General features: G+C 36.4%; 1 protein-coding gene across 5 annotated transcripts; it reads right to left on the bottom strand.

The window, feature by feature from the left end:
* Window positions 1–1,097: 1,097 nt before the first annotated feature.
* On the bottom strand, window positions 1,098–24,954 carry Manea (mannosidase endo-alpha). 5 transcript variants are annotated; one of them, XM_052176169.1, is made up of 6 exons: window positions 24,657–24,954; window positions 22,372–22,603; window positions 17,478–18,059; window positions 13,670–13,779; window positions 6,218–6,294; window positions 1,105–5,447 (listed from the first exon to the last, which is right to left on the bottom strand). In XM_052176169.1, exons 3-6 carry the CDS (start codon window positions 18,019–18,021, stop codon window positions 4,790–4,792), a joined length of 1,389 nt encoding a protein of 462 aa, XP_052032129.1. In that variant the 5' UTR covers window positions 18,022–18,059; window positions 22,372–22,603; window positions 24,657–24,954; the 3' UTR covers window positions 1,105–4,789. The 5 variants fall into 5 exon arrangements, with proteins under 5 accessions (XP_052032132.1, XP_052032129.1, XP_052032131.1 ...); XM_052176171.1 differs by lacking the exon at window positions 22,372–22,603 and having other exon boundaries at window positions 24,842–24,954; XM_052176170.1 differs by lacking the exons at window positions 22,372–22,603; window positions 24,657–24,954 and adding an exon at window positions 24,486–24,634.
* Window positions 24,955–25,346: the final 392 nt, after the last annotated feature.

Below are 25,346 nucleotides of genomic sequence, written 5' to 3' on the forward strand. Positions count from 1 at the left end.
TCATCTTTAATCCAAGCACTCCTGAGGCAGAGGCAGGTATAATCTTTTTCCACTTTGCAAACAACTATGGTTCATCCACATTTTCATGTATCTTTTTGACTTAATACTCATTTGTTAGTCTTATATAGCCAAGTCCAGCACCAAGCTTTATACAAATTGAGTTGCTAATTTGTTTTAAGTTTTTTTTTTATGTATATTAGGTAAGCACCGGGACAAGATATAATAAATGCTACGCTCTTCCTGAGGTCTGGACTTACTCCTCTTCTATTGTTATGGCTAAACTGTAAATTGCTACTTTAAATTTAATTTGGGTATTGGTATTATGTAGAGATGAAATTTCTTTAAAAAAAAATTAAGGATTGCACAGTCACCCAAAGACTGCACTAATGGCACATACCTTCTTGGTAACCAACAGATCTCTAACCAAATTTAAGATTTGCTCAAAGAGAGGGAGACCTAGCCAAAAAATCAGAGTTAGTGTGTCATTGTCATTGAAGAATATACAATTATACACTTATGATCTTTGCTTAGAATTTTCACTTAATTCACTTCAAAAGCAGCGGGCTTTGTTACAGAAAATATAGCATTAATTGAATTATATGTGGTATTATCTTCCCTTGGCAATCCTTGCTTTGAACTCAGGAGTGTTTATTTCAAAGACTTTTCTAAGGTGTATTTACCTCTACAGTGAACTTATAACTAATTTTATGTAATCTGTGGAACTTGAAGTTTGTAATATAAATGTAGGATATACACTAGAAATATGCCAGATTTTAATTTAAGTAAATTTTAGAATCATAATTTGCTTTTGACTATTTTTATATCATAAGATAGTAAGTATGTAACAACAACATTTTTAGTTGTATTGAAAAATGTCACTCCCTTCATTGTTGGAATAGAAAGCAGTAGAGCTTAACTTACTGATCTAAGATGATTCTCTATAAATTTGTACCTGCATTCTTAAGAACAAAAAAAAAATAGATTAAGCCCAAGCATAACATTTAGCTTTTAAGTAGTTATATAACAAAATGTTTTTAAACTTAATTTGAAGTATGTTTCTCTTTCAAAGGAATGATCTAAAACATAAAGGCCTATTCCTAAGTCATTTTTAGTACTGAACTGGTAAAGATTTATATAAATACATTTTTGCTATATTGAAGTAAAATGTTTCTTTTTCTGAATAATGATATTCAAGCACTCGATTGTTAATTAAAATTCTCTAACATCTCTATATTTATTAAATCTATGAGGGTAATCCTATCTAGAACCACAATTCAGAAAAAACAAAAATATGTAAAAATGGGAAGTCAACCTTCCAAGTAGGGGGCATGAGATGATCTTATGGACAGAGATGACTTTTTTCCTCCCAACTCTACTCAGAACTGCAGGATGCATGAATTTATTAAAACTTCCACATATGATATTTATATACAAAACCATCACAATTTCTATAAGGCAGTAATGAGTTATCTGAAAAGAAATTAAGAAAGCAAGTTGGTTTACTCTAGCTACGATATTTTGACTGTTTCTGCAGCTGTTATGGAGCTGGGATGACATCATTCTTAAACTGAGTAAATGTCACCAGTTTAGAAAGTCCATGGCTGAGTGCAGTTATTCTCTTGAGCCTTGTTACTTCGCTACTTCAGATTAATTTTCACCAGAAGTAATGTATAATCATACTGAAGCAAAAATTGTAGCAAAAAACAGCTCCAGTTTTAAACAAAAATCATGTGGATATGAAGCAACATTAAAGATGTTTACCTTGTTGTACTCCATCTTATGCTGACTCCTACCTTTCCTATATTACTAAAAAGCGAAATAAAACTGATCACAACAATGAATACATCCCCAATTATGAACATTATTCATTTATGCTTTTATTAGACAAAATTAACATCATATAACAAAATAAACCATTTTCCATTTTACACAGATAAATAAGCAAGTTAATATACAACTCAACCATTAATAAGAGCAGTCTTTTACAATTATGTCTACAAAAGAAGAAATAAGGATCTAGTTCTTCTCTACATTCTAAACAATTAGATGGGTTAATCTATAAAAACAAAAGCCTTATTTAAAAAACTGATTGTAATTCATGCATTATATATATTGTACCTCTTTAAGTTTACTGAATTCTAACATTCAGATTTGTAAAAATAAGAATGGGGTCATTTGATAGACTGACATGTGATCATTACAATTCCAGCTGTATTTCCAGTCAGGCAGCAGAGATAGCCACAAAGGACACCTGGAGAAGGAAGCTCTGAAGGCATTCTTCTAATAATCACTACCAATATTGTAAATATGGCTGAATATTCTTAGGTCCCTTTAAAAAGTGGAACAGGATTTGAATATACTCCACAAAGATCTTTGGGTACAATTTAAACCCTCTCAGCTTATTTATAATACCTAGAAAACTGTAAATGGTGGTTATACTATATGGCTTATGGGATGGAAACACACTAAACATACTTGATATATACAAATGGAGATTTGTTCCCGAGTATTTTGATCCTTAGTTGGCTGGATAATTGGTTGTGGAAACCAGAGAGGTGACTATAGTTATTTATACAATTATCAACTAGTAATTCTTCCAAAAAGATATTTCAGTCATTTGTTAGACAGAAATTCTTAAACTTAGACAGATGCTATCTTTATTGTTAAAGTTCTGACTGACTACTAACTAATGGGGTAGAGATGTACTGGGAACATCAGGAGCTACAGTGAGCTGCCGCTGTGAAAGTTGAAATTTTACTGACAGTTGCTCGACCTTATTTGCATAGACTTTTTCTTTATCTCAGAATTGTTTTATAACATTCCGTTTTTGTCATGCTAGACTCAAATATAAAATGTAACATAGGGATGAAGAAAACAACATATGCTATAAAACTATGTAGTAAAAATTCAGCTTTAATGTAGTAGTAAAGCAAAGAAAAAATCTATAGGTTATATCCCTCCATATTCACATGGCAAATAGTAATATTAAAATATTACTATATTAAATTTTTATAATGTATTTGGAAAAATCAGACTACTATTCTCATAAATTTTTATGGCCTAATAATTTTCTGATAAATAGGAAATTTTAATTTAATAAGGTTAGTATATCTCCTGAAAAAAGTTTTATCCTAAAAAAATTATTTTAAAAGTTTTAAAAAAATACTCTGTATGTAAGTATCTGAGAACATTCCAGAGTAAGGAGGAGTCTGAATATGATCTGAGGTGGGTTGAATGTCAGAGCAACCTTCCTGCCAACCCTTGCTTCCCACCATGTTTGAGACAGATGTCTTATTTGCTGCTGTGTACAGCAGGCTACTGACTCACGAACTCTGGGCTCTGTCCTGTCTACATTTCTTCCAGCCCACTGTCAGAACTGTGGAATAGAACGTGTGCTATTGAGCTCATGTTTCTGTGCGTTCTAGGCGTTCTGATTCAGGTCCTCACGCTTGCACAGCAAGAACTTTCCTCACATATCAGTCATCCGTATCCTAAAACTGTTTCCTCTCTGCTGTGCAGTTAAAGATAAATTCCAGAACTTGTTTCTGAATGTCTTTATGCTATGAAGACTGGCATGCATTATTTGTTAGCTTTACTCAACTAATTCTCTCTGTAGAACTAAGAAATAACAGTTGTGTAAAATTGTGTAGACTAGCTGTTTTTTCTATTTTAGTTCAAAATATTTAATTCAATTTCTCGTATCTTCACTTTTATAAAAATTTATTTTTAGAATAGAACTTATCAATTTGTAACTAAATGACAGCTATGGATCACTAACAGTTTCCTTTTAAAGCAACAGCCACTGTCAAAAGTATAAGACATTCAAATGAAGGCATAGCTGAAAAATATTATGTTACTTTAAAAATATTTGTTTATCTCTAGTTTTGAAGTGATAAGTAAATGTTCTGTATTAGAGTAAAATTAAATTAAAATATTAAGAGGAAAACACTTTTTGAGTATTAACATTATCCTTTTCAGCCAGTTCAGTAGTCACTGGTGAACATTTAAGCACTGAGAAACAATGGCTTTCCTCATAGATAAAAGCAGTCGTTAACATTTATCAAACTACCTATTGTTTCTATTCTTTAATTCAGCAGGACAAGCCAGCAGCATTAAACACGCAAAAGCACTCAGCACCACAGGCGCCCAAGCCTTCAAGTGATGGCACTGATGGATGCTCTCTACAAAGCTAGTCATTAAGAGACCATGGCTAACAGAAAGAGAAAAATGTAATAAAATAACTTGTTACTTAAGCAAGATTGTGCTCACATGAAACTTGGGAAGTAGGTTTAATCACTAGGGGAAGCCAGCCAGAATCTGAATATTAACAAACTTCACTGAGGTTCTAGAACTGATGCACATTTGCTTACTGTTCTTTAGGACTTAACTTCTGTTGCCAGATGTACCTAACATATACCTACTTCTATGTTTTTGGACCCAGAATATAAGTATGACTTACCTGAATGCTAGCTGCTTTTTGTGATGGTAATACAATTATTTTTTCTACTCTGAAACAAAAACCTAAAATGCCATCCCATGAAAATTTCAATTGTAGATAGAAAATCAGAAAAGTACATCATCAGGAATGTTACTGATACAACCTTTCTTGTCAGATGTTTTCTCTGTAAGGTATTATCCACTGTAGGAAAATTAATTTTTCAAAAAGTAAAAATAAAATAACGGATAAAGGTTACAGTAGCAAGCACACACTAATTTTTGACAGTTTTCTCCCATAACTCAAAACACGGCACAGTGACTTAAGCTAGGAGACATGATAAACTGTGATACATTATGAAGCAGGTAGCTGTTGATCCGATGCATACGTCATTCTCTCCTTGCTGTATTTTTCAGACCACTTTCGAGTTAGTTCTAGATAAAGACTTGGCTTATGAGGCCTGTAATCCAGGTACACTGTGTTAGCAGTTCTTTTCGGGACAGCCTTTTCAATTTGAGTTCCTTCATGCCACTCATTGAAAGAGGTGATGGAAATTAAACTGGGGTGGATTTGGAGTGCAGCACTCAGACCAACTTCATAATACTTTCCGTTGACTCTGTTCCGGGTGTTCTGAGTGTTCCATGGGCGGATGCTGGTGTCTATGTATCCTGGGCCTACACTTGGGATAAATAGCAAGTTGTTCTTTTCACAAAACAACTTCAGGTTATTCCAGTTCTGTTGAGATGAGCCATATGTAAAGCCATTTGTGGCAAAATATGTGTACATTCCATCAAAACCACTTTGAAGAATATCATATTTATGTTTTTCTTCTACTAGAAGTGCAATAAACAATCCATCATAAGGAGAACTGCGAACACTCTGAGATCCTGAGGGTGTTAACAGATTGGCCCATGTTTTAGGCTTTGTGATATAAGAATCATAGACATAAAACATGGGTAGAGAATGCCCAGTCCTGGTCTTGTACCTATAAAAGGCCGGATGGTTTCCATATCTACAATAAAGGTACATTGGAAAGTGAGATGAACACTCATAGAATATGTCACAATAAAAGTATCCACTAAAATGAAACTGATCTGTGAGGTTTGAGCATATTGTTACCAATCTTCAGTGAGTGTTTTATAAGTATAATAATGCAAACATATTTTTAATTTTATATATTAGGATACACTGAGTATATTACCAGACAGGAGGTTAATTATCTCAATTATCACAAAGCTAACAAATGGTGACTAAAGCCATAGAAAAAGTATCATGATCTGCAGGAACAAAGAAACTGATTTATCTGTGACAGGTGTCCATTTGTTGATGAGATGATTCTTTATAAGACGATAACATACCTCAGAGAATCTTGTCAGTAAACTACTTCACCAGAATGAAACTAATTATAAAATTCTTTAGTCACTGCATATGTAAATGAAGACATATATGCAAACATTGCTGTATAAACTTAGTTCACATCTCATCTGAACCTTCTTTTAAAAGACAAAATGTATATTCATAAGATTTTAAAAACAGAAACATAAAATGAGTATAAATGGAAATCATAAGAAGCCTGTAAAGCATATGAAATAGTGAAAGTACCAACCTTTATTCAGCAAAGAGTAAACTGTCAGAACCTTGTGAGTGTTCTTCAGTTCACTTGAGGTAAAATTATCAAAAATGACAGCTTATAGACCAGCTCTAAGATATAATTTAAATGTACTCATAACAGTAATTATCACCAGATCATACAGTATAACTATGAACATTGAAGACACTCACTTGTCTATAATATACTTGACATTTTGATGCATGCTTTGGTCATCTCGATTGCTATATGGCTCTATATGAAAAGTGACCTAAAAAGGAAAAAAGTCAATTATACATAAGTGAAGCACGGCATACGCATGAGCGCACTTAGCCTTCATTACTGCCCTGGGTGGTCACTGACTCCATTTTTTTAAATAAAAAAGTAAGTTGGCATAGGTCTAGCAAGTTGCAATAGCCCTGAGTTTGTTTGCTACAATGTGGGGTATCTGACTGAAAGCTTTTCTAGAATGGAATATTTTATGAAATAGATTGCAAAAGACTATACTCTTTGTAAGACATAAGAATATACTCTATATTCTGTCATAGTTTTTTTAAATTAAGAATAGGCCAAAAATGTCAAGGTTTCAAAATAATATGAATTATTTTCTTTGATATTTGACTATCACATTTACACTTAAAGAGAAACAATTGTATATTCTATTAAATCATAGTTTAATGTCATTAAAAAGGCATCCTATGAATATGCATTTATTCTTTCATTATTCAAAGAATTAATTGTCATAAAAACACTTAGACAATAATATCTGAAAGTATCACAGAGTTCATCGATTTTCATAATGCGATGGCTAAGGCCCATAAGTCACTATTGTAGTAGTAGAAAGCAGAAACTAAAGCATTTTTTCAAATAGATACAGATTTAAAATTTCTACCTAAAAATATCAGTTGTACATAATCAACTTTATAGAATTACATTAACTAATAAACAACTTTGTTACATTATCTCTAACTAGTAAGATATATGGTATAAGGGATAAAGCACTTCAAATGATAATCATAAAAATTATTCTTTTATTCACTGATTTATCCAGAGCAAGTACATTTTATTGCCAATGTAATGAAATTATTGTTTGAATTTTATAAGTGTCACAATGCCTGACAGACAAAAGCCATGTTACTGTAAATAAATCTTGCTTTTTTCCAATTGTGCAATTAAAGCAAATGTAGTTTTCATTAACTCATTTTCATAGATTAATTTTAAAGTCAGGTTATTTAGTGAATCAATCATTCTCTTCTTAGAACACAATGAAGGAAGGGTCTGTCAGTAACAAACTCAGGTCAAGTCATCCTGGCAATTTGCTTTTGAAGCTGCAGACCATAAAAGATCACCTTCTTCCACTAAGTGCTGATCAAGACACTTCAGTAATTCAGTTATACATTTATAACTTCTGTTTTTCTCTTTTCAGAAAAATATACTAACATTAAAATAAAATCTAAAATGACAGAATTTGACATATAAAATTAAATGCTTATATTACTTTTAGAGAATGTGAATCACAGAAGAACTTGATTGCACAGTACTGATTTTGGCACTGTATGAATAATATATGCAAGCATACATTAATCCAAATTAAACTCTATACCACTACTTAGATCTCATTTAGTTAAAATTTGTTAAATTCTCACTATTAATTTATACTCCTTATTCAAGAGACATGACTGCTTATAAACAATTAGTATCAAACAAATGATTTATAGAAAGGTTAAAAAAGACTGTTAATTTAAAATAAAACACTAAATTTATTGCAATACAAGATAATCAACAACTGAAGTATTTATTTTCCTTATACTCCTGGGGAAACTAATTGATCCCTCCAACTAAATTTATTGTGATAGGGTCTTTGGTTCCTTTGAGATCTAATGTTATGATGCTGTATAACAAATATTCACATAATTTTTAACTTTAAATTTTATTTCTTCGATGCAAATGAAGTCTATGTATGCATTACTATGTTGACTTTGCTCTAGGCTGGGAATCACGTTTAAGTACATTCTATGGTTTTTGTTACTAGGGTTGTAGGGAAAGTGGGGTGTCTTCTCATATTACAATATCAAACAAACAAAATAGAAACACTAGCATGAAAGCATGTGACATTTCCATTTTCCCATGATTCATGAGCCAAAGCAGGCCAGAAGAAAAACTAATATCAACTGGACAAGAAACATACTCCCAATTTGAGAAGTGACAATCTTCCAATTGCCTCCACTATGTCTCCTAATAGCAGCTGTTTCACAGGTTTTTTTTTTTTCCTTAGGATGCTACACCAAGAAGACAGTGGGCAGAAAGGATCCAGGTTTGACGTTTGTAACTGTGACATACCTACCCTAATGGAATGACAGTTCCAATTATTACAGTGTATGCTCCAGTAAAGAATACAAATTAATATACTAAAAAAATCATCTTTAGAAAAAACAAGTCACCACTTAGATTTTACTGACTTATATTTGGTAGAAACATCAACAGTAATGCAAAACGAGTCACTAATTCTTCAAACGTTCTTATTTATAATAAAAAAACACTCATCTAAAATGACTTTTAGTTTAACTAATCAAAATTGCAGTTAAAAAGCATTTAGTAACTAATGCTATTAACACATTATGTAATCAAAACTAATAGCTTAAACATAAGGCAAAGCCAAGCCCAGAAACTCTTATTTCTAATCAAGTAATAACAAACATGAAAGACAACTTTTTTTAACCTTCCAAATAGAGAACTGTAAGATAAACCCAACTCCAAAAACCAGAAACAATCCATACAGGATAACCAAGCTATTTTCAAAATAAGTTTGGTATGTTGAAGAGCTACTGAAAGTAAATAATTAGTATTAAGCATTGGGGAAATCTGAATATCAGCTAAAAATTATCAAATTTAATCCCTTCCTGATTATTAAATATGAAATCTGACATATGGAGAGATCAAGTAGGTAGTTGATATATACAGAGACAATTACTGAGGTCTTCATCACATTCTTCTTCGATACAAGAGCTTTCAATAAAAATAAAACCAGATTATTTTCATGTAACATGAGGTTTTAACAGCTTTACCTTCACAAGCCTCATTAAAGCTAAAATGTCGCATTTCATTACCTCTCCCCACAGAAGTGGGGCACAAGCTGGACAGACTGGGGTGCCTGGACTTACTGCATAAAATAAATCAACAACTTAATCAGCCTCAGTTGTAGTTCTAAAACTTGAAGACTATCTGCAGACTCCAAATGCCAATGGAACTCACAGAATGGCTGAGAAGGATGTGATGGGGCAGCTCCTGTCAGTTCATTGAGAGATACTATCTCAAGGCATTCTTTACGGCTACAGAAATATATGTTGGACTTCACTATAAACTACAAAAAGAAAAAAAAATCCTTTGAGTTTGTTTATGTAGTGGATTGCTTTGATGGCTTTCCACATTCTTTCATGCTTAAAGTCTTGGAGAGAACAGGAATTCAAGGCCCATACCTAAACATAGTAAAAGCAATATACAGCAAACCGGTAGCCAGCATCAAACTAAATGGAGAGAAACTTGAAGCAATCCCACTGAAATCAGGGACTAGACAGGGCTGCCCCCTTTCTCCTTATCTTTTCAATATTGTACTTGAGGTAGTAGCTCGGGCAATTCAACAACATAAGGAAGTCAAAGGGATACAAATTGGAAAGAAAGAAGTCAAACTATCATTATTTGCAGATGACATGATAGTCTACCTAAGTGACCCAAAAAACTCCACTAGAGAACTCCTACAGCTGATAAACAACTTCAGCAAACTGGCAGGTTATAAAATCAACTCAAGCAAATCAGTGGCCTTCCTATACTCAAAGGATAAGCAGGCTGAGAAAGAAATTAGGGAAATGACCCCCTTCACAATAGCCACAAACAGTATAAAGTACCTTGGGGTGACTCTTACCAAACATGTGAAAGATCTATAGAACAAGAACTTCAAGACTATGAAGAAGGAAATGGAAGAAGACCTCAAAAAATGGAAAAATCTCCCATGCTCATGGATTGGCAGGATTAATATAGTTAAAATGGCCATTTTGCCAAAAGCAATATACAGATTCAACGCAATACCCATCAAAAAGTTATTCACAGAGTTAGAAAAAGCAATTCTCAAATTCATCTGGAATAACAAAAAACCCAGGATAGCTAAAACTATTCTCAACAACAAAAGAAATTCTGGGGAATCAGTATTCCTGACTTCAAGGAATACTACAGAGCAATAGTGTTAAAAACTGCATGGTATTGGTACAGTGACAAGCAGATGGATCAATGGAACAGGATTGAAGATCCAAAAATGAACCCACACACCTATGGCCACTTGATCTTCGACAAGGGAGCTGAAAATAGCCAATGGAAAAAAGATAGCCTTTTCAACAAATGGTACTGGTTCAACTTGAAGTCAGCATGCAGAGGAATGTGAATTGATCCATCCTTGTCTCCTTGTACTAAGCTCAACTCCAAATGTATCAAGGGCCTCCACATGAAGCCAGACACTATGAAGCTAATAGAAAAGAAACTGGGGAAGACCCTTGAGGACATCGGTACAGGGGGAAAGTTCCTGAACAGAACACAAACAGCTCATGCTCTAAGATCAAAAATTGACAAATGGGACCTCATAAAATTACAACATTTCTGTAAGGCAAAGGACACCATCAAAAGGATATATCAGCAACCAACAAATTGGGAAAAGATCTTCAACAACCCTACATCAGATAGAGGGCTAATATCCAATATGTACAAAGAACTCAAGAAGTTAGACCCCAGAAAACCAAATAACCCTATTAAAAAATGGAGTACAGAGTTAAACAAAGAATTTTCACTTGAAGAACTTCGGACGGCTGAGAAGCATCTTTAAAAATGCTCAACTTCATTAGTCATTAGGGAAATGCAAATCAAAACAACCCTGAGATTTCACCTTACACCTATCAGAATGGCTAAGATTAAAAATTCAGGAGACAGCAGGTGTTGGCGAGAATGTGGAGAAAGAGGAATACTCCTCCACTGCTGGTGGGGTTGCAAATTGGTACAACCACTCTGGAAATCAGTCTGGCAGTTCCTCAAAAAACTGGGCACATCACTTCCAGAGGATCCTGCTATACCACTCCTGGGCATATACCCAGAGAATTCCCCAGCATGTAATAAGGATATGTGCTCCACTATGTTCATAGCAGCCCTATTTATAATACCCAGAAGCTGGAAAGAACCCAAGTATCCCTCAATGGAAGAATGGATGCAAAAAAATGTGGTATATCTACACAATGGAGTACTATTCAGCCATTAGAAACAATGAATTCATGAAATTCTTAGACAAATGGATGGAGCTGGAGAACATCATACTAAGTGAGGTAACTCAGTCTCAAAAGATCAATCATGGTATGCAGTCACTAATAAGTATATATTAGCCTAGAAAATTGAAATACCCGAAACATAATCCACACATCAAATGAAGTACAAGAAGAACGGAGGCGTGGCTCCTGGTTCTGGAAAAACTCAGTGTAGCAGTATAGGACAAAATCAGCACAGGGAAGTGGGAAGGGGTAGATGGGAGAACGGGGGGAGGGAAGGGAGCTTATGTGACTTTTGGGGAGTGGGGGGCCAGAAAAGGGGAAATCATTTGAAATGTAAATAAAAAATATATCGAATAAAAAAAATCAAAAAAAAAAAAAGAAAACCTTCAGTTTTATCAGAAAATAAGGAAAGGAAAAAAAAAAGAGAAAAAATCCTTTCTTGACCTTACTCTGGAACTATAAAAGACAGAAAAGGTAAACTTCTAGAAGCAAAAGCAGAAGAGAGAGAGAGAGAGAGAGAGAGAGAGAGAGAGAGGAAGAGAGAGAGAGAGAGAGAGAAAGAAAGAAAGAAAGAAAGAAAGAAAGAAGAAAGAAAGAAAGAAAGAAAAAAAGAAAGAAAGAAAGAAAGAAAGAAAGAAAGAAAGAAAGAAAGAAAGAAAGAAAGAAAGAAAGAAAGAAAGAACAAAAAAAACGCAGACCAACAAACTGTATGAAGCAGATACTGGGAAACTACCCACTGCCTCTAACCTAAAATATCACATAATATGTTGGTACAAGGGGAAACTGTAATCAAATACGTTGCTGGGAAGCATAGAAAACAGTACCTACCCATGTCTCCAAAGTCCAACCCCAAGAGAGGAGACCCAGAGAATTCTAGAACCCCTCATGGGAGTTCATCTGAACTAAAACTCTGTGAAACAAGGAAAGTCAGAATAAGACCACTGGCACAGGCAGTCTGACCTTCTGTAGGACTAAAGTGGTATCTGTAAAGATGGACAGGAATGGGATGGTTCAGCCATTATGCAGGTTCTCACTGGGTAACCCCTGCATAATCAGGTTGTAACTGTACACAAAGGGAATCTGCTCTCTCACCAGCAAATTTAAATGCAAAAGACTTCTTGGACAGAAGAGGGCTTTCCTTGATGTTCTCTAATCAAGGAAGAAATTTTAACTGGAGTTTATTTTTTTAAATCTTCATTCTTACATAGATATTTGTTATTTTTCATATTGCTTTAACATATTTAACACCTATTAACATCAATGCAAACGATAAAGGAGATATAACAAACACCCACAATGACCTAATACCAAATATACAAATACTGACAAAGAAACAAGCACGTATGGAACACATCATTCCTTCTAGATAGCTTTAATAGTTCTGGAAATTGTTATGCATGCTAGTGCTTGAGGTAAGAAGCCACTGATCTTACCTATGAACCCTGTGAGATATAAAAATAACCAGCCTGAAAAAATCATACCCACTGGTACAATTGACGATATGTCAGCACCCATGAGATCTGTGCAAGCTCAAACTGAATACAACTGAGGCATGGAGAGGGGAGCAGGACGTCACATCCTACACATAACTGAGCTTCTGGGAGAGGGGCCATCAGTTTTCACTGAAGAGTATGACCCTAGAGCAAGCAAACTCTAGTTGAAGGCCAAACATCCAAGAACATCAAGAAGCAGACTTGACAGAACTATTAAATGGGAGGGGGGGACCGTAGTTCAGTGTGTGGGAAAAGGGGGTGGATCTGATAGATGGTAGGGTGAACATTAACAAAATGCACTATATAAAATTTAAAAAATTGGGCAGAAATTTTATAACCATTTTATAAAGATGTAAAGGTATACTCTTAAACATAATAGTTTTTTGTATTTAGGGGATACTCAGATATTAATTTTATTAACTTCTATATTCTGTTCACAAAGAAATCTGTCAACCCCTTCTTTTCCTATTAAAACACATAGTACAGGGCAGAAAAATTAGTGCATGTCTTTAATCATGGCACCTGAGGGGCAGAAGGCAGGATTACCGTGAGCTCCAAATCAACCTGGTCTACAAGTTTCCATCAATCAGGAGCTACACAGAGAGTTCCTGTTTAAAAAGAAAACAAAATCTAATACATGAGTATAAAACATGGTTAGAAAAACAGTAAGGAGCATCTCATAATTGGATACATTGTGAAATTTAAATGATTAAAACAAAACTTTAAGACGCGGTATTATTTTAAAACATTCCTATAGATATCAAATTTTAATTAAAAGGAGCACATAGAACATTATTACTATCATGAAGATAAGAGGATTAGCAATGATGCAGTTTTAAAATAAATTATATACCTTCATATTATATTTATGAGCTTTATCCAAAATAGTTGGTACCAAGTGATCAGTAGCTTCTCCGTTCTCATCACTTGAATCCGGTGGGTACCAAGACAGGGCCAGTACTCCTAAAAGAAAAGCATAACAAAGAACAGAAGCAGCAAGGCATTACCAATAGTGATGCAGGCATCGAAAGCTGGCAACAGGAGTTCTAAGGACATTCAAAAGAATGATGTGGTTATTTGGTTACTGCATCTAATATTTATGAACTATTTTAAGCAATTGCTATCTTCTGAAATTAACATACTACATATTTTAGAATGAGAGCTCTCAGCAAGAAAACAGGCCTTCCCTATATATTATCTCCTACAGTCCCAACCATCCTCCCCAGTTCTCCACATTCACACCTTTCATTCCTATGCAGTATTTACTATATTTGATAAGCAGTATAATCATATTATTATTACTAATGACCACAACTTTTATTAGTGTTGTGAAGTTTGGTGTATTTTGTAAAAACAAAAGTTTATAAGCTAACCAGACTGACAGAATTACTATAAACATTAGTCTTTCTGCCTTGTCCCCTCCATTTACCCCCAGCAATAACTGATTTTTCACTCTCTATAATTCTGTAATTCTGCCTTTGCCAGAATGTCATATAGCTTGAATCACAAGGTACATAGCTCTCTATAACTGGACTCATTTGTGTAACTACTTGTATTTTAGGTCTTTCTTTTCTTTTTTTTTTTTTATGACTCGGTAACTCATAGATTTTTTACTGCTGCATATCCATAGTCTGGATGCTTATCCACTTTCCTATTAAAGGATACGCTAGTAGCTTTTTAATTTTAGGCAATTATGGATATAAGTGCTATAAACATCCATATGCTGTTTTTATACATAAATATCCTTTGCAAGATTTTATAAAAGAAAAATAATTGGAGTGTTTCCCTATAGTATCTACCTATTTCTATGCTAAGAAATTACAATATAGGTATTAGAAACAACAGTCTATAGATTAAACAAACAAATACTTTAAAGATTTGAATATAAAAAATGGTGTAGTAGGGCAACAGCACGAATATTTCAATGAGTTAATACATTTTTTAATATAGGAGAAGAAAAAATAATGTTGTATAAAGGAAAGCTTATGCAAATTAAGAAATCAAGATAAGAAATGGCTCAAAATCAAGTCAGCCAAAATCCAGTATTGCCACTCACTAGCTGAGGAGCTAGTGAAATGTTAAGAGTTAGTTTTCTACAAGGATATGGTCCCTAAGTGGTTGCCCACATTCCAGTAGCTAGTTCTAGCATGAATATATGACCAACACTAACTGGACTCAGTGAGTTAGTTTAAAAACAGTGTTGAAAACAAAAAGTGGTGGTGGTTGGCAGGAAAGGGGAGTAATTAGAAGGGAGGGAATGTGGAATACATTTAATACACATTAAATGCACAGGTGAAATTCTTAGCCAGGAAAGAGAAAGAAACTGCTGAAGAGCTAGAGTCTAACACTTAAATGTTGCCACAGTGAGTCTGTACAGAAGGATTGTAGAGAACCAAGGCAACCCTTCCAGTAGAGCTGATGGAGAAAAGGCTCTCTTTGCTCTTTATACAAGCAATACCAAAAGGATGTAACACAGAATAAAGAACTGCTGGTGGTGAAGGAACCAGGGAAGCTATGGCTATTGAATAAATGAGCTGCACCTAGATAAGGATGTTGGTGAAGAGACGCTGAGAGAAAAGTGATCAACATTCAAGCAGCCCACTAGCGCAACTTGTACAATACAATTCTCAAGCATATAGCCTAGAAGAGACATTTTCTCCTCAGAAAAATCAGTGAATATAAAAAAAAATCAGTGCATCATACATAAAGGAAACAGTACATGTCAAAAGCCACAAAGCATGTGAATGCTAAAATAATGCATTCTTCATAGTTCAAACCAAGTTATAATAATTATTCAAAATTTTCTAACAGCAACAGATGTAATAGCAGACCAACATCAAGTACAGACAAAATGTCATGAAGACAAAGACCTGCTCCATAGAGGGATGTTGTAGTAGAAGGTTGATTAAGCTGGTGATAAACGTGACCCTGGAAGTCAGCTTCCTTGAGAAGCCTGGAAGGAGTGAAGGGAGGGGGGAGCAGCAGTCTGAACTCTGGGCTCTCAATGCTCACGTGTCTTTGCTGCCCTTTATGCAGATATTTAAGTGAGCCAACATCAGCATTCTCAACAGCAATGACAAAGAAATGTCACTTAAGAACCTACCTTCTTCCTGAGCTCAAACAGCATGTTTCAAAGAATAATGAATAAAATGCAAGCAAGCACAATAGAAAGAACACAGGAAAGAAAGCTTCAGGCTATATTAGTGGAACTCAAAAAGACAACAGCCATGGCTCTGTGAAATCTTCTGACACTGGCCCTAGAGATTCTAAACCATTTCTCAGGCACCAGATTATGTATTGTCATTGTAGGATTTTATAATTATCTGAAGCCATGTTTCTGGAAATCTCACACACAGGAAGAGATGAATGAGGGGCACTGATGAGAAGAGAGTGACTGATCACCTTTCACCAGTTATTTTAAAGGTACAGTGCCATGCTCCAGCAAATCAAACAATAAGAACAAAGACTGTATGAACTAGGCCAAAAGAGACTACAGGAAGAAATAATTCAGATATTCAATGTCAGATAAGGCATATAAATCATGAGGAAAGGAGCAAAGAAAGGACAAACAGAAAGGCAAATGGAGCCACATTACATTAAATAAAAATGAAATTGAAAAAGGATTTGAAATGGGGGATGGGGAGCTAAAGTCACAAAGTCTAGTTGTACACTACAGAAAAGCAAAAGTGCAGTGGAAATGCCCAGTGCATGGTTGCAGAAGCACACGCCCTCAATCATACAATAACATGCAAACTCTGTAAAAATGACTAAAAGTGATCTTCTTAACAACACAGGTGAATCACAAAATACTGTGCTATGCAAAATAAGACAAGCAAGCAGAATAGCTAACTCATTTTTAGCTGTCATGAAGTACAATGGCAAGCACACCCCAGGGACAGAAATCGGATCCAGTTGCTGGAGTGGGGACAGGGTCGGCAGTAAATAAGGCAATGATGATGATGACAAACTGAGGGCAGGGCACAAGGTCGGCTGCACTGAGCTCATGACCTTTCACCCTCAGCCGTCCGAGTGCTAGAAGGGCAGGCATGTTCCACCACGCATGGGCAAGGATGAACCCTTTTGGATTATAGATACCTTATTTCATGTGTGTACTGATATTTTAAAAGATAATTCTTTATATTTTATGTAAGTCATTGATAATAAAATTGTGATTTCAATTGAAAATGTGTATATCCAAAAATATGTCAAAATTTATCAATTAAACAAAATATGTTAAAAGCAATTAAAAAGTAGTTATCTCAATTTTAAAAACACCTATAACATAGGTTTGATAGTGTAGGGCCGTACCCTCGGCTACTTGAAGGGCTAAAACAGAAAGACCAGGCTTCAGTCCGTAAAGACCATGACTCACAATACAGGACGAAAGAGGCTATTGGTCAGGTGTAGAGGGGTTGCCTGGTACATGTGAATTCAGCAGTTCAATTCCCAGTACTCCAAAAAAAAAAAAAAATCAACAAAAACAAATCAAGAACAGTAACAAACACCTGAATGACAACAAAAACATGAATAAGACACACATGCAGTTTAATCAAACAGTATTAGCTAAGACTGTAATTAATATAAGAATGATACCCATTAATGATTTAATTGTCCATACAGATTATTTATACATATATAAATAAAATAAAATAATTACCAACCAATTGAGGCTGAGCGCATTTGTTTCATGTGAGTTTCTATGACAGAAGGGTCTCGAGAGCTGTAACTTCCCAACTCAGGATAAAAACTGGAGCCAATGTCATCTGGAGGATTATGTTGCCCTTGTGGATAGTTCTTGGCTATTCTAGGGTCCCAATGTTCCAGGAATGGATGATTCCAGTGTATATATTTACCATCAAATTGTGGATTTCCATACCAGCTGTAATAAAATGCATGTAAAAAATAATTCAGAGGAGGCAGCTCCTCCGGGTTCACCTCGGAGGCTTTGGCTGGCAGTGCAGGCATGCCAGAGTCTTTTAAATCCTTGGTATTTGTTTCCATGCTGATTCTATCACTCTTTTCGAAGTCAGCTTTCTTTCCCAAGTGGGCATTTAGTGGATGAAGTTCTGGAAGGAGGTCAAGTCCAAAAGGAGGTCCAAAGGATGCTGCATTTGGCCACAGCATCTTTAAGCCCATCATCAGAGAAAAAATAAATAGAATAAAAAGTGACAAAATGATGCAGGTCCTTCTTCGAAATTTTGCCATGATGACATATTTTAAACTCCAAACTAGTAAATGTTTTGCTGTAATTCATTGAGAAAACAATCATTAGTAATTGATATCACCAATATTTTCTAAGGTATTTAAAATAACTAAAATACAGTCATTATAATTAAAAAATACAATGTGTTATAAGGATTAAATACTGTCAAATAAAAGAATATGCACACAGAGATATTCACAGAAACACATACACACACAGAGCAAACACATATACAAGAAGTACTGACTGGGAAATAGCATATATATATATATATATATATATATATATATATATATATATGCTATAATACTCAGATAAAACTATAGAAATCTGTTTAATAAAATGAAATATATTTTTACCATGTGAATACTGTATATATAGAATATACAAAGTGAATAATTAGTATACATGGATAATTTTTAAATAGCAGTTAATGAAATAAAACTTTTAAGTTATTTAAATAAAAACATTAAAGTCCAGTGACAAAATTTTAAAAAGTGATCCTTAAGATAAAAAAATAAATATTACAAGGGAATAATTTATACATTTTAAATTTTATTTGTGAATGGAATAGAATCAGAAAAAAACATCTCGAGGACAGCAGCAAGGGGAAAAAAGTTAGATATTCTGTCAACAAAGATTTATCAGTGAATGACTGTGTCCCCCAAACCCCATGAGTCAGAAGCATAGCCCCTAATTCAACACTCTTAAGAGGCAGACTCAGTTGGAGATGATGTCTCCATGCATCAGCATGAATAGTTTTTCAAACTTTTATCAAAAGTTTCAAACTTGACATTACTGTTTTAGGTTCCTGATGGCACTTTCAGGCAGATTTGGTTTTCGTAAATCTCCTCCTTTCTTGTCTCCCAGCCCCTGTTCAATCCCCTCGCATCCCTGACAGCGCAGCTTCCTTTCCACTGTCAGGTTTCCTGAGTCCTACTATCCTTATCTCCTTCTTCAACACCTTTTCTATTCCTGAATTTTCCTCTGAAGTTCCATAACCCATATCCCTTTTCACTCTTTAGAAAATACATACATATATACATACAAACAAGCACACCGTAAAGATATGCATATGACAGAGAATGTATGATTTCTGAATTGATTTACATCATTTAATACTTTGCAAATACTTTAATTTCCCTGCACATTTCCTCATTTTATTCCTTAAAGGTGTCACAAAATTCAACTGTATACATACACCACATCATGAATGAATTAATGGTGCTGTGGGTTTGCTCTCCTGAGCTCTACCCATTCAGAGGATACAGCTTCTAGACACCACCAGACAGGATCCCTCCCCAGAAAGCTGACACGACATACATGTATACATACATACACATATAAACTCATCTACTTTACAGAGTGTATATAGTCAATTGGGAGTTATATAGCAATGATTCAAGTACCCACACATACCTACTAACAAAAAAATGTATATCTGTGGCAATGATGTACAGATCTTTTTGTCATTACCTCTAAACACAGAATACTGACTATCTGACAACACAGGTAACTATTATCATCTAGAGATGATTAAAATTCATTGGAGAAAACATGTAAGTTGTATTCAATTTCTCATATAACCTTAAACATCTATAAATTTTGGTTTCCAGGAAATTCGTAAAACCAATTTATTCAACCAGCTTAGAGACGGCTATGCACATATACAATAACACAATGTAATTATATTGTACATATGATTAAAACTGCAAGAAAAATATATAAATTGAAATGTTTCCAGTATTTTGGCAACTTCTTTTAATGGTGAAAAATTCTTGTTTTGTTTTTTTGTTTGTTTTGTGTGGTTTGTTTGTTTGTTTTAAACTCCAAATTTTATTCCCCTCCAGGTCCACCCTCCAATTGTTCCACATCCCATATGTCCTCCTCACCACCACCCCTGTTTACACAAGGATGTCCCTATCCCCCACCCCACCAGACCTCTCAACACCCTGGGGCCTCCAGCCTCTGGAGGATTAGGTGACAAAACCCAGACACAGCAGTCCTCTGCTGTGTATGTGTTGGGGGCCTGCTATCAGCTGGTGTATGCTGCCTGGTTGGTGTTCCAGTATCTGAGCGATCTCGGAGGTCCAGGTTAATTGAGATTGCTGGTCCTCCTACAAGGCCACCCTCCTCCTCAGCTTCTTCCAACTTTCCCCTAATTCAACCACGGGGGCCAGCAGTTTCTATCCATTGGTTGGGTGCAGATATCTGCATCTGACTCTTGGACCTTTGGAAGAGCAGTCAGTGTTCTTAACTGCTGAGCCATCTCCCCAGCCCGGAAAAATTATTTTAAAGGAAGAAAAAAAGAAAAACAATGCCACTAGCAAGTATAGAGCACATATGAGATCTGAACATTACCTCTGCTTATTTCAGGAAGCATCAATTCTATATAGTCCTTCAAGCTCAGCACTGCATAACACCAGGAAGTGAATGCTCTGCAGTGGGGATGTGACAGGCTTATTCACTGGACAGCAGTGCTGGAAGAACACAACCACTCTGGTTTGCTGCTATAACTTGCTCTCCTGAATTTTCCAAACTATGAATGTAACAACATATTCTTCCTTCCATTTGATTAAAGAAGATAATTTTGATGAGGCATGAAGCAGGAAAAAATTATTTTGGGATATGATCTTGACTATTTTAATCAAAAACAAAATGGAAATATGCTTAAAGCATATACTGTCATATTTTAAGTGAGAAAACATAGGAATCTCTTCTCTGTCTTCTAAATTTAATATATGACTCTTACAAAGAACCTTGTGGTTTGGGTTGAGTACTTTATAAGTAAGCATTGGTATTGAATGCTGAATAAATACACATAGAATAAGAGAACGAATAAATACGGGAGAGGTATAGATTTAAATGTAACTACAGGATTAATTTTAAAAATGCTAACTCAGTATGCTGGTGAAATGGACTGGTCAGGGTATACAACAGAACATCAGTTAAGGCTGGAATTTGAGAAACATGCTAATGATACACTTGTGTGAGGCTGGATAGCTCACCAAGACTCTTTATTAATGTGAACATTTTTGTTTTTAGATAAACTTGCTGTGTGGACAATGCAAGGTAAGGTTGGCGATAGAAAACAACAAAAGAGCTCTTGCTTTTCTCTCTTGCCTCTTGTCCTCTTGCTATCTCTCTCCCCATCCCCTTCCCCTCACACACTCCACGTGGTCATGGCCTGCCTCTCTACTTCTCTTTTCCTCCTCCCCCTCCCCCTCCCCCTCCCCTTCTTCTTCTTCGTCCTTCTCCTCCTTGTCCTTCTCCTCCTCCTCCTCTACTACCTCCTCCTCTTCTTCTCCCTCCATCCCTCTTTCTCTCCCCTCCCAATGCCCTGAATAAACTCTATTCTATACTAAAAATACGAAAAAAGAAAAAGGAAAATATTATTCAAAATTTAAAGTAAATGAGAAAAGAAACATAAAAATACTAAAGTGCTGTGGTGTGTGTGTGTGTGTATGTGTGTGTATATATACTTCTAAATATTGTTTATATCCATTGATTTATATTGCTATAAGAGAAGCTTCCTATTGTAGTTGATACTAGTTAAAGAGACTCATTACTCTTCAAGTTGCTGCGAATAAATGACTGAGAGCACTTAGCTGTAGACGGCACGTCTCCACACCACCCTGCCCCTACCACACTGGAATATGGACCACTGCTGAAGAAGAATAGTGAGAACTTCAGAGCTGGCGGATGGAGAAGAGTGCTGTGAAATGCTGTCCTCTGGACATGACCTGGCTGGTGTGCATGTGAACTCAAAGCAACTATGACAAACTGCACAAGAACAAGAGAATTAAAAATTCCAACATGGAGCAGTGTTCCCAAGGCTGAAAATCTAGCTGAGTACTACCACTAGTTGATGACTGCTTGGAGATAGGCAGAGTCGCATTATCCGTGGGGGTGTGGCCATAGGCCTCAGGATGCTCATACCACAGGGGATGACCCCACAGCCATGAGTTCTCAGCAGTAAATAGAAGTCAATTAATTAATTTTAGAGGACACAAAGTTGGGATATGTGATGGCCAAATTCTGGACAATGTTGGAGTGGGGAGTAGTGGGCGGGTAAGATCGAGATATAAATACACATGAAAGTTTCAAATAAGTAAAAATTATTAAACATTTTTGAGCTCTACAGGTATAATAAGAAGTCCACATTTCTATACTTCTTTTATCTGCTACAGTTATTTCACTCATATGGTTCTTGTCAGGATAAAGTCTTATTTCACAACTGACAATGTATTACTAAGTAGTTATGAGCCATGAGCAATTATTCATTAGGAAAATATGGGTAGCAAGAAAATAATCCAGAACTAGCAAGTGGGGGAATGGATATGGTGACACACCTTAATCCCAGAATCTGTGAAACAGAGGTTGGTAGTCTCCAGGAGTTTCCAGGACACCCTAGAATTTCCAAGTCAGACAGGGATACCTATTGTGGCTCTGCCTATCAAATAATTGACTGATAGATGAAATACAACCAACCCAGCATATGGGACTGAGCATGTAGTTTAGTATTTAGAACATAGGTGTAGCAGGAACAATTTCTTGGGTTCTAGGTTTGACCCTCAGACCTTCCTGCAGAAAACAAACAAATACAACATATAGCTTATTCTCTAAAATAACATTCAAGGTTCAAGTCAAAGCAACAATCTGCATTCTCCTCCTGATGTCTCTCCTAAGGACTCCTGAGAAGAAAACTATTGAAGCAACACTGTTGTCCTTTAATGTTGGCATTTCTCACACCACACACTGCACCAACTTATCTGTGTACAAGTTTCTGAATATAATTATACTAGGGCATATATAATTATTGGTCTAAGGTATATAAATAAAACCTAGTATATTTATATTTATACTCTACTAGATCCCAAAAAATATTAACACCACTCATCATTATTCGGCTTACTTAAGTTTTGGCCCCCCTTTTTCTGACACTGGCATGTATTTGGGAAATATATCTAGAACAGATTCTACTATACATACCCAGACCAAATTTGTGTGAAGTGGGAAATAAACAACACTGTAAAAGAAAATTCATGAACAGCCAATAATTTTGAAGTTCATCAAAACAATTTACCATCTTAAAATTTGTGACAACACAATGCTCCTAAAGCCTAAAACAAGCAGTACTCTTGCAGGAAACAGGCAGAGGAACTACTCACTTAGCTTTAAGTAAGAAAGAGGTTTCCTAAGTTCGTTGTGAGAAAAACAACTATCAAACTTCCCCAAGTCAACTGCAGGTGTGTAGATTCTCAGAGCAAGAAGCTCAAGGTACTGACTACTGACCGTGCAGCCCCACTCAAAGGGAAGTTTGCACTACCCCAAGTTTGAAAACTAGTTCTTCTGAACCCATTTTGTTTGTTGATTTTAATCTTCTAAAATGAGAGTTCATGTGAAAGTCAAATGATTTTGAATAATTAGTATTACATACTCAAACAGCTAAGACCTAAACGACCCAGAAGCAGAACGCTGTGGATTATTTTAAATGCATTTGCTCATATTATATAACAAAGAAAAAGTCAGATTCCGTTTTAAAATTATAATTAAGTTATAAAGATTCCTCCTGCTTTTCCTTTGCATTGATGCTATTTTCTTCTAATTTTATGCTGGAGGGAGTACCTAGAATTAGATAAAGCTAATGCTAAGAACACACATCTGAAGCTTTCAGAATCTTACTCAGGTCAGTTTCACTGCAAGCGCGGGGCACCATCTGTACAGACGTTCAGTCCTGCATAATCTCATTTTCCATTTTTATCCTCATAACCGTCTATGAAACAGAACTTCATGTTACAGGTGATGAAACTGAGCAGAGAACTTTTTCCAAGCTTTGGGGCCAGTAAACAGCTGGGTACCCTAAGGCTGAGCACTTTGCAAAGGCAAAATACTGAACTAGACCTTAGTTAGGATCCTGGCTCTGGCCTGCCCTGTGCGGCCTCAAGAAAAGGCATACTACAGTGACTCTTTTCACTGTGGAAGTTGACCTAACAATGGTTCCCTTCGCCTTCCACTGTGGCTCACACTTCACGGGAAGGCAGCCAGCTCACTGTGTTTATTTTCTGATCACATACTCATTACTTATTATAGGAGTAAGAGCAGCAGCTTTGTAAGGTGAAATAGTTTCATCAAAGCCTATAGTAATTTTGCATTATTTTTGTTTGTTTCAAGCTGCAGCCCACACATTGCCAGGTGAACAGACCAACTAGTCTCATCTGTATTTCTAAGCTCATTCAGACTCACAAGCGCGCTCACGAGAGCCTCTTTGTAATTCATTTTTAGGACTTCTCCCACTCCATTATCCGTAAGTCCATGACAACAACAAAACGAAAGTTTTAAGCGCCTGTACTCGCCAACTAGTTCCTCCGCAGACAGCAAAGAAACCGGCCCCCTAGAGGGGCAGTGGACGACGCAGAGCCCAGCCTGTTAAAAGAGATCAGAACAAAGACCTCGGAGGACGCACGGGTCCTGGCGGCCTTTGGCCTTAAGCTGGGCTAAGAGACGGCCGGGGGACCGCCAGGGGCCTCCACTCGCAGGTTCAGGGCTCAGGACCGAGTCGGGATGAACCCGAGTCAGGGCAAACTCGGGCAGCCAGGCCGGCCAGGGAGGGCTCGGACGCGGTGCGGACACTAACCTAGCGGCGGGGACCGGCGCGGAACCGGGCTGCTGGGCGGAGTGGGACTGGATTCCTGGAGGCCCGGGGCGCGGGGTCAAAGGGCGCCGCAGGCAGGCGGCCCACGATTGGCTGACGGGCAAGCGCGCAGGCCTTGGCTGTGGCGTCTCTGAGGGCCTCAGCTCTCGGACCTCGCAATTGCTCACCCGGGTCTGGGACGCTGCATCCGCCAGGAACCCACCCGCTAAGAGAAAGAATGGCGAGTTCCGCCAGGACTGACAGCTCTCGCGGCCACCCCAAGTCCCTCCTCCTAAAGAACGGCGCGGGGCGTGGCTTCCAGGGGTTGAGGTTCGGAACCGGATGGGCTTCTGGGCGGGGCTTTGAGGGGCGGGGCTTTGGGGGCGGGGCTAACAAGTTCCCTAGTTTGTCCTAGAGTCTACAGCAGAGTCTTGGTGGAGGAAGCTAGAAGAGTTAAGTCACACAGTATCCCTTTATTTCTCCAAGGAAAGGTGAAAGCTCTTCTACATTTTTGCCTTTCAGGATAAGACACGAATCTCTGATAGAAGTCAGATGTGGGTTTTTTTTTTTCACTTAAAATCCACTCAAAGATTACTTGGATTTGTAATTCATTGGTTATTTCCAATGTTTTAAAGTTGAAGATGCCTTGTAGTTTATAAAATAGATATTTATTTGCAAGCCAGAAGTAGACAA

This window comes from Apodemus sylvaticus, chromosome 3, assembly GCF_947179515.1.
Source record: "Apodemus sylvaticus chromosome 3, mApoSyl1.1, whole genome shotgun sequence".
NCBI lineage: Eukaryota > Metazoa > Chordata > Mammalia > Rodentia > Muridae > Apodemus > Apodemus sylvaticus.

Excerpts from the sequence above, each read along its gene's own strand:
- Manea (XM_052176171.1), bottom strand. The coding sequence starts at position 18,021 with ATGGCAAAATTTCGAAGAAGGACCTGCATCATTTTGTCACTTTTTATT. Across the intron at positions 13,780-17,477 it reads AATGCGCTCAGCCTCAATTG|GAGTACTGGCCCTGTCTTGG; the intron begins GTTGGTAATTAT and ends CTTTTCTTTTAG. Across the intron at positions 5,448-6,217 it reads GTCAAGTATATTATAGACAA|ATATGGAAACCATCCGGCCT; the intron begins GTGAGTGTCTTC and ends CCTTTATTGTAG.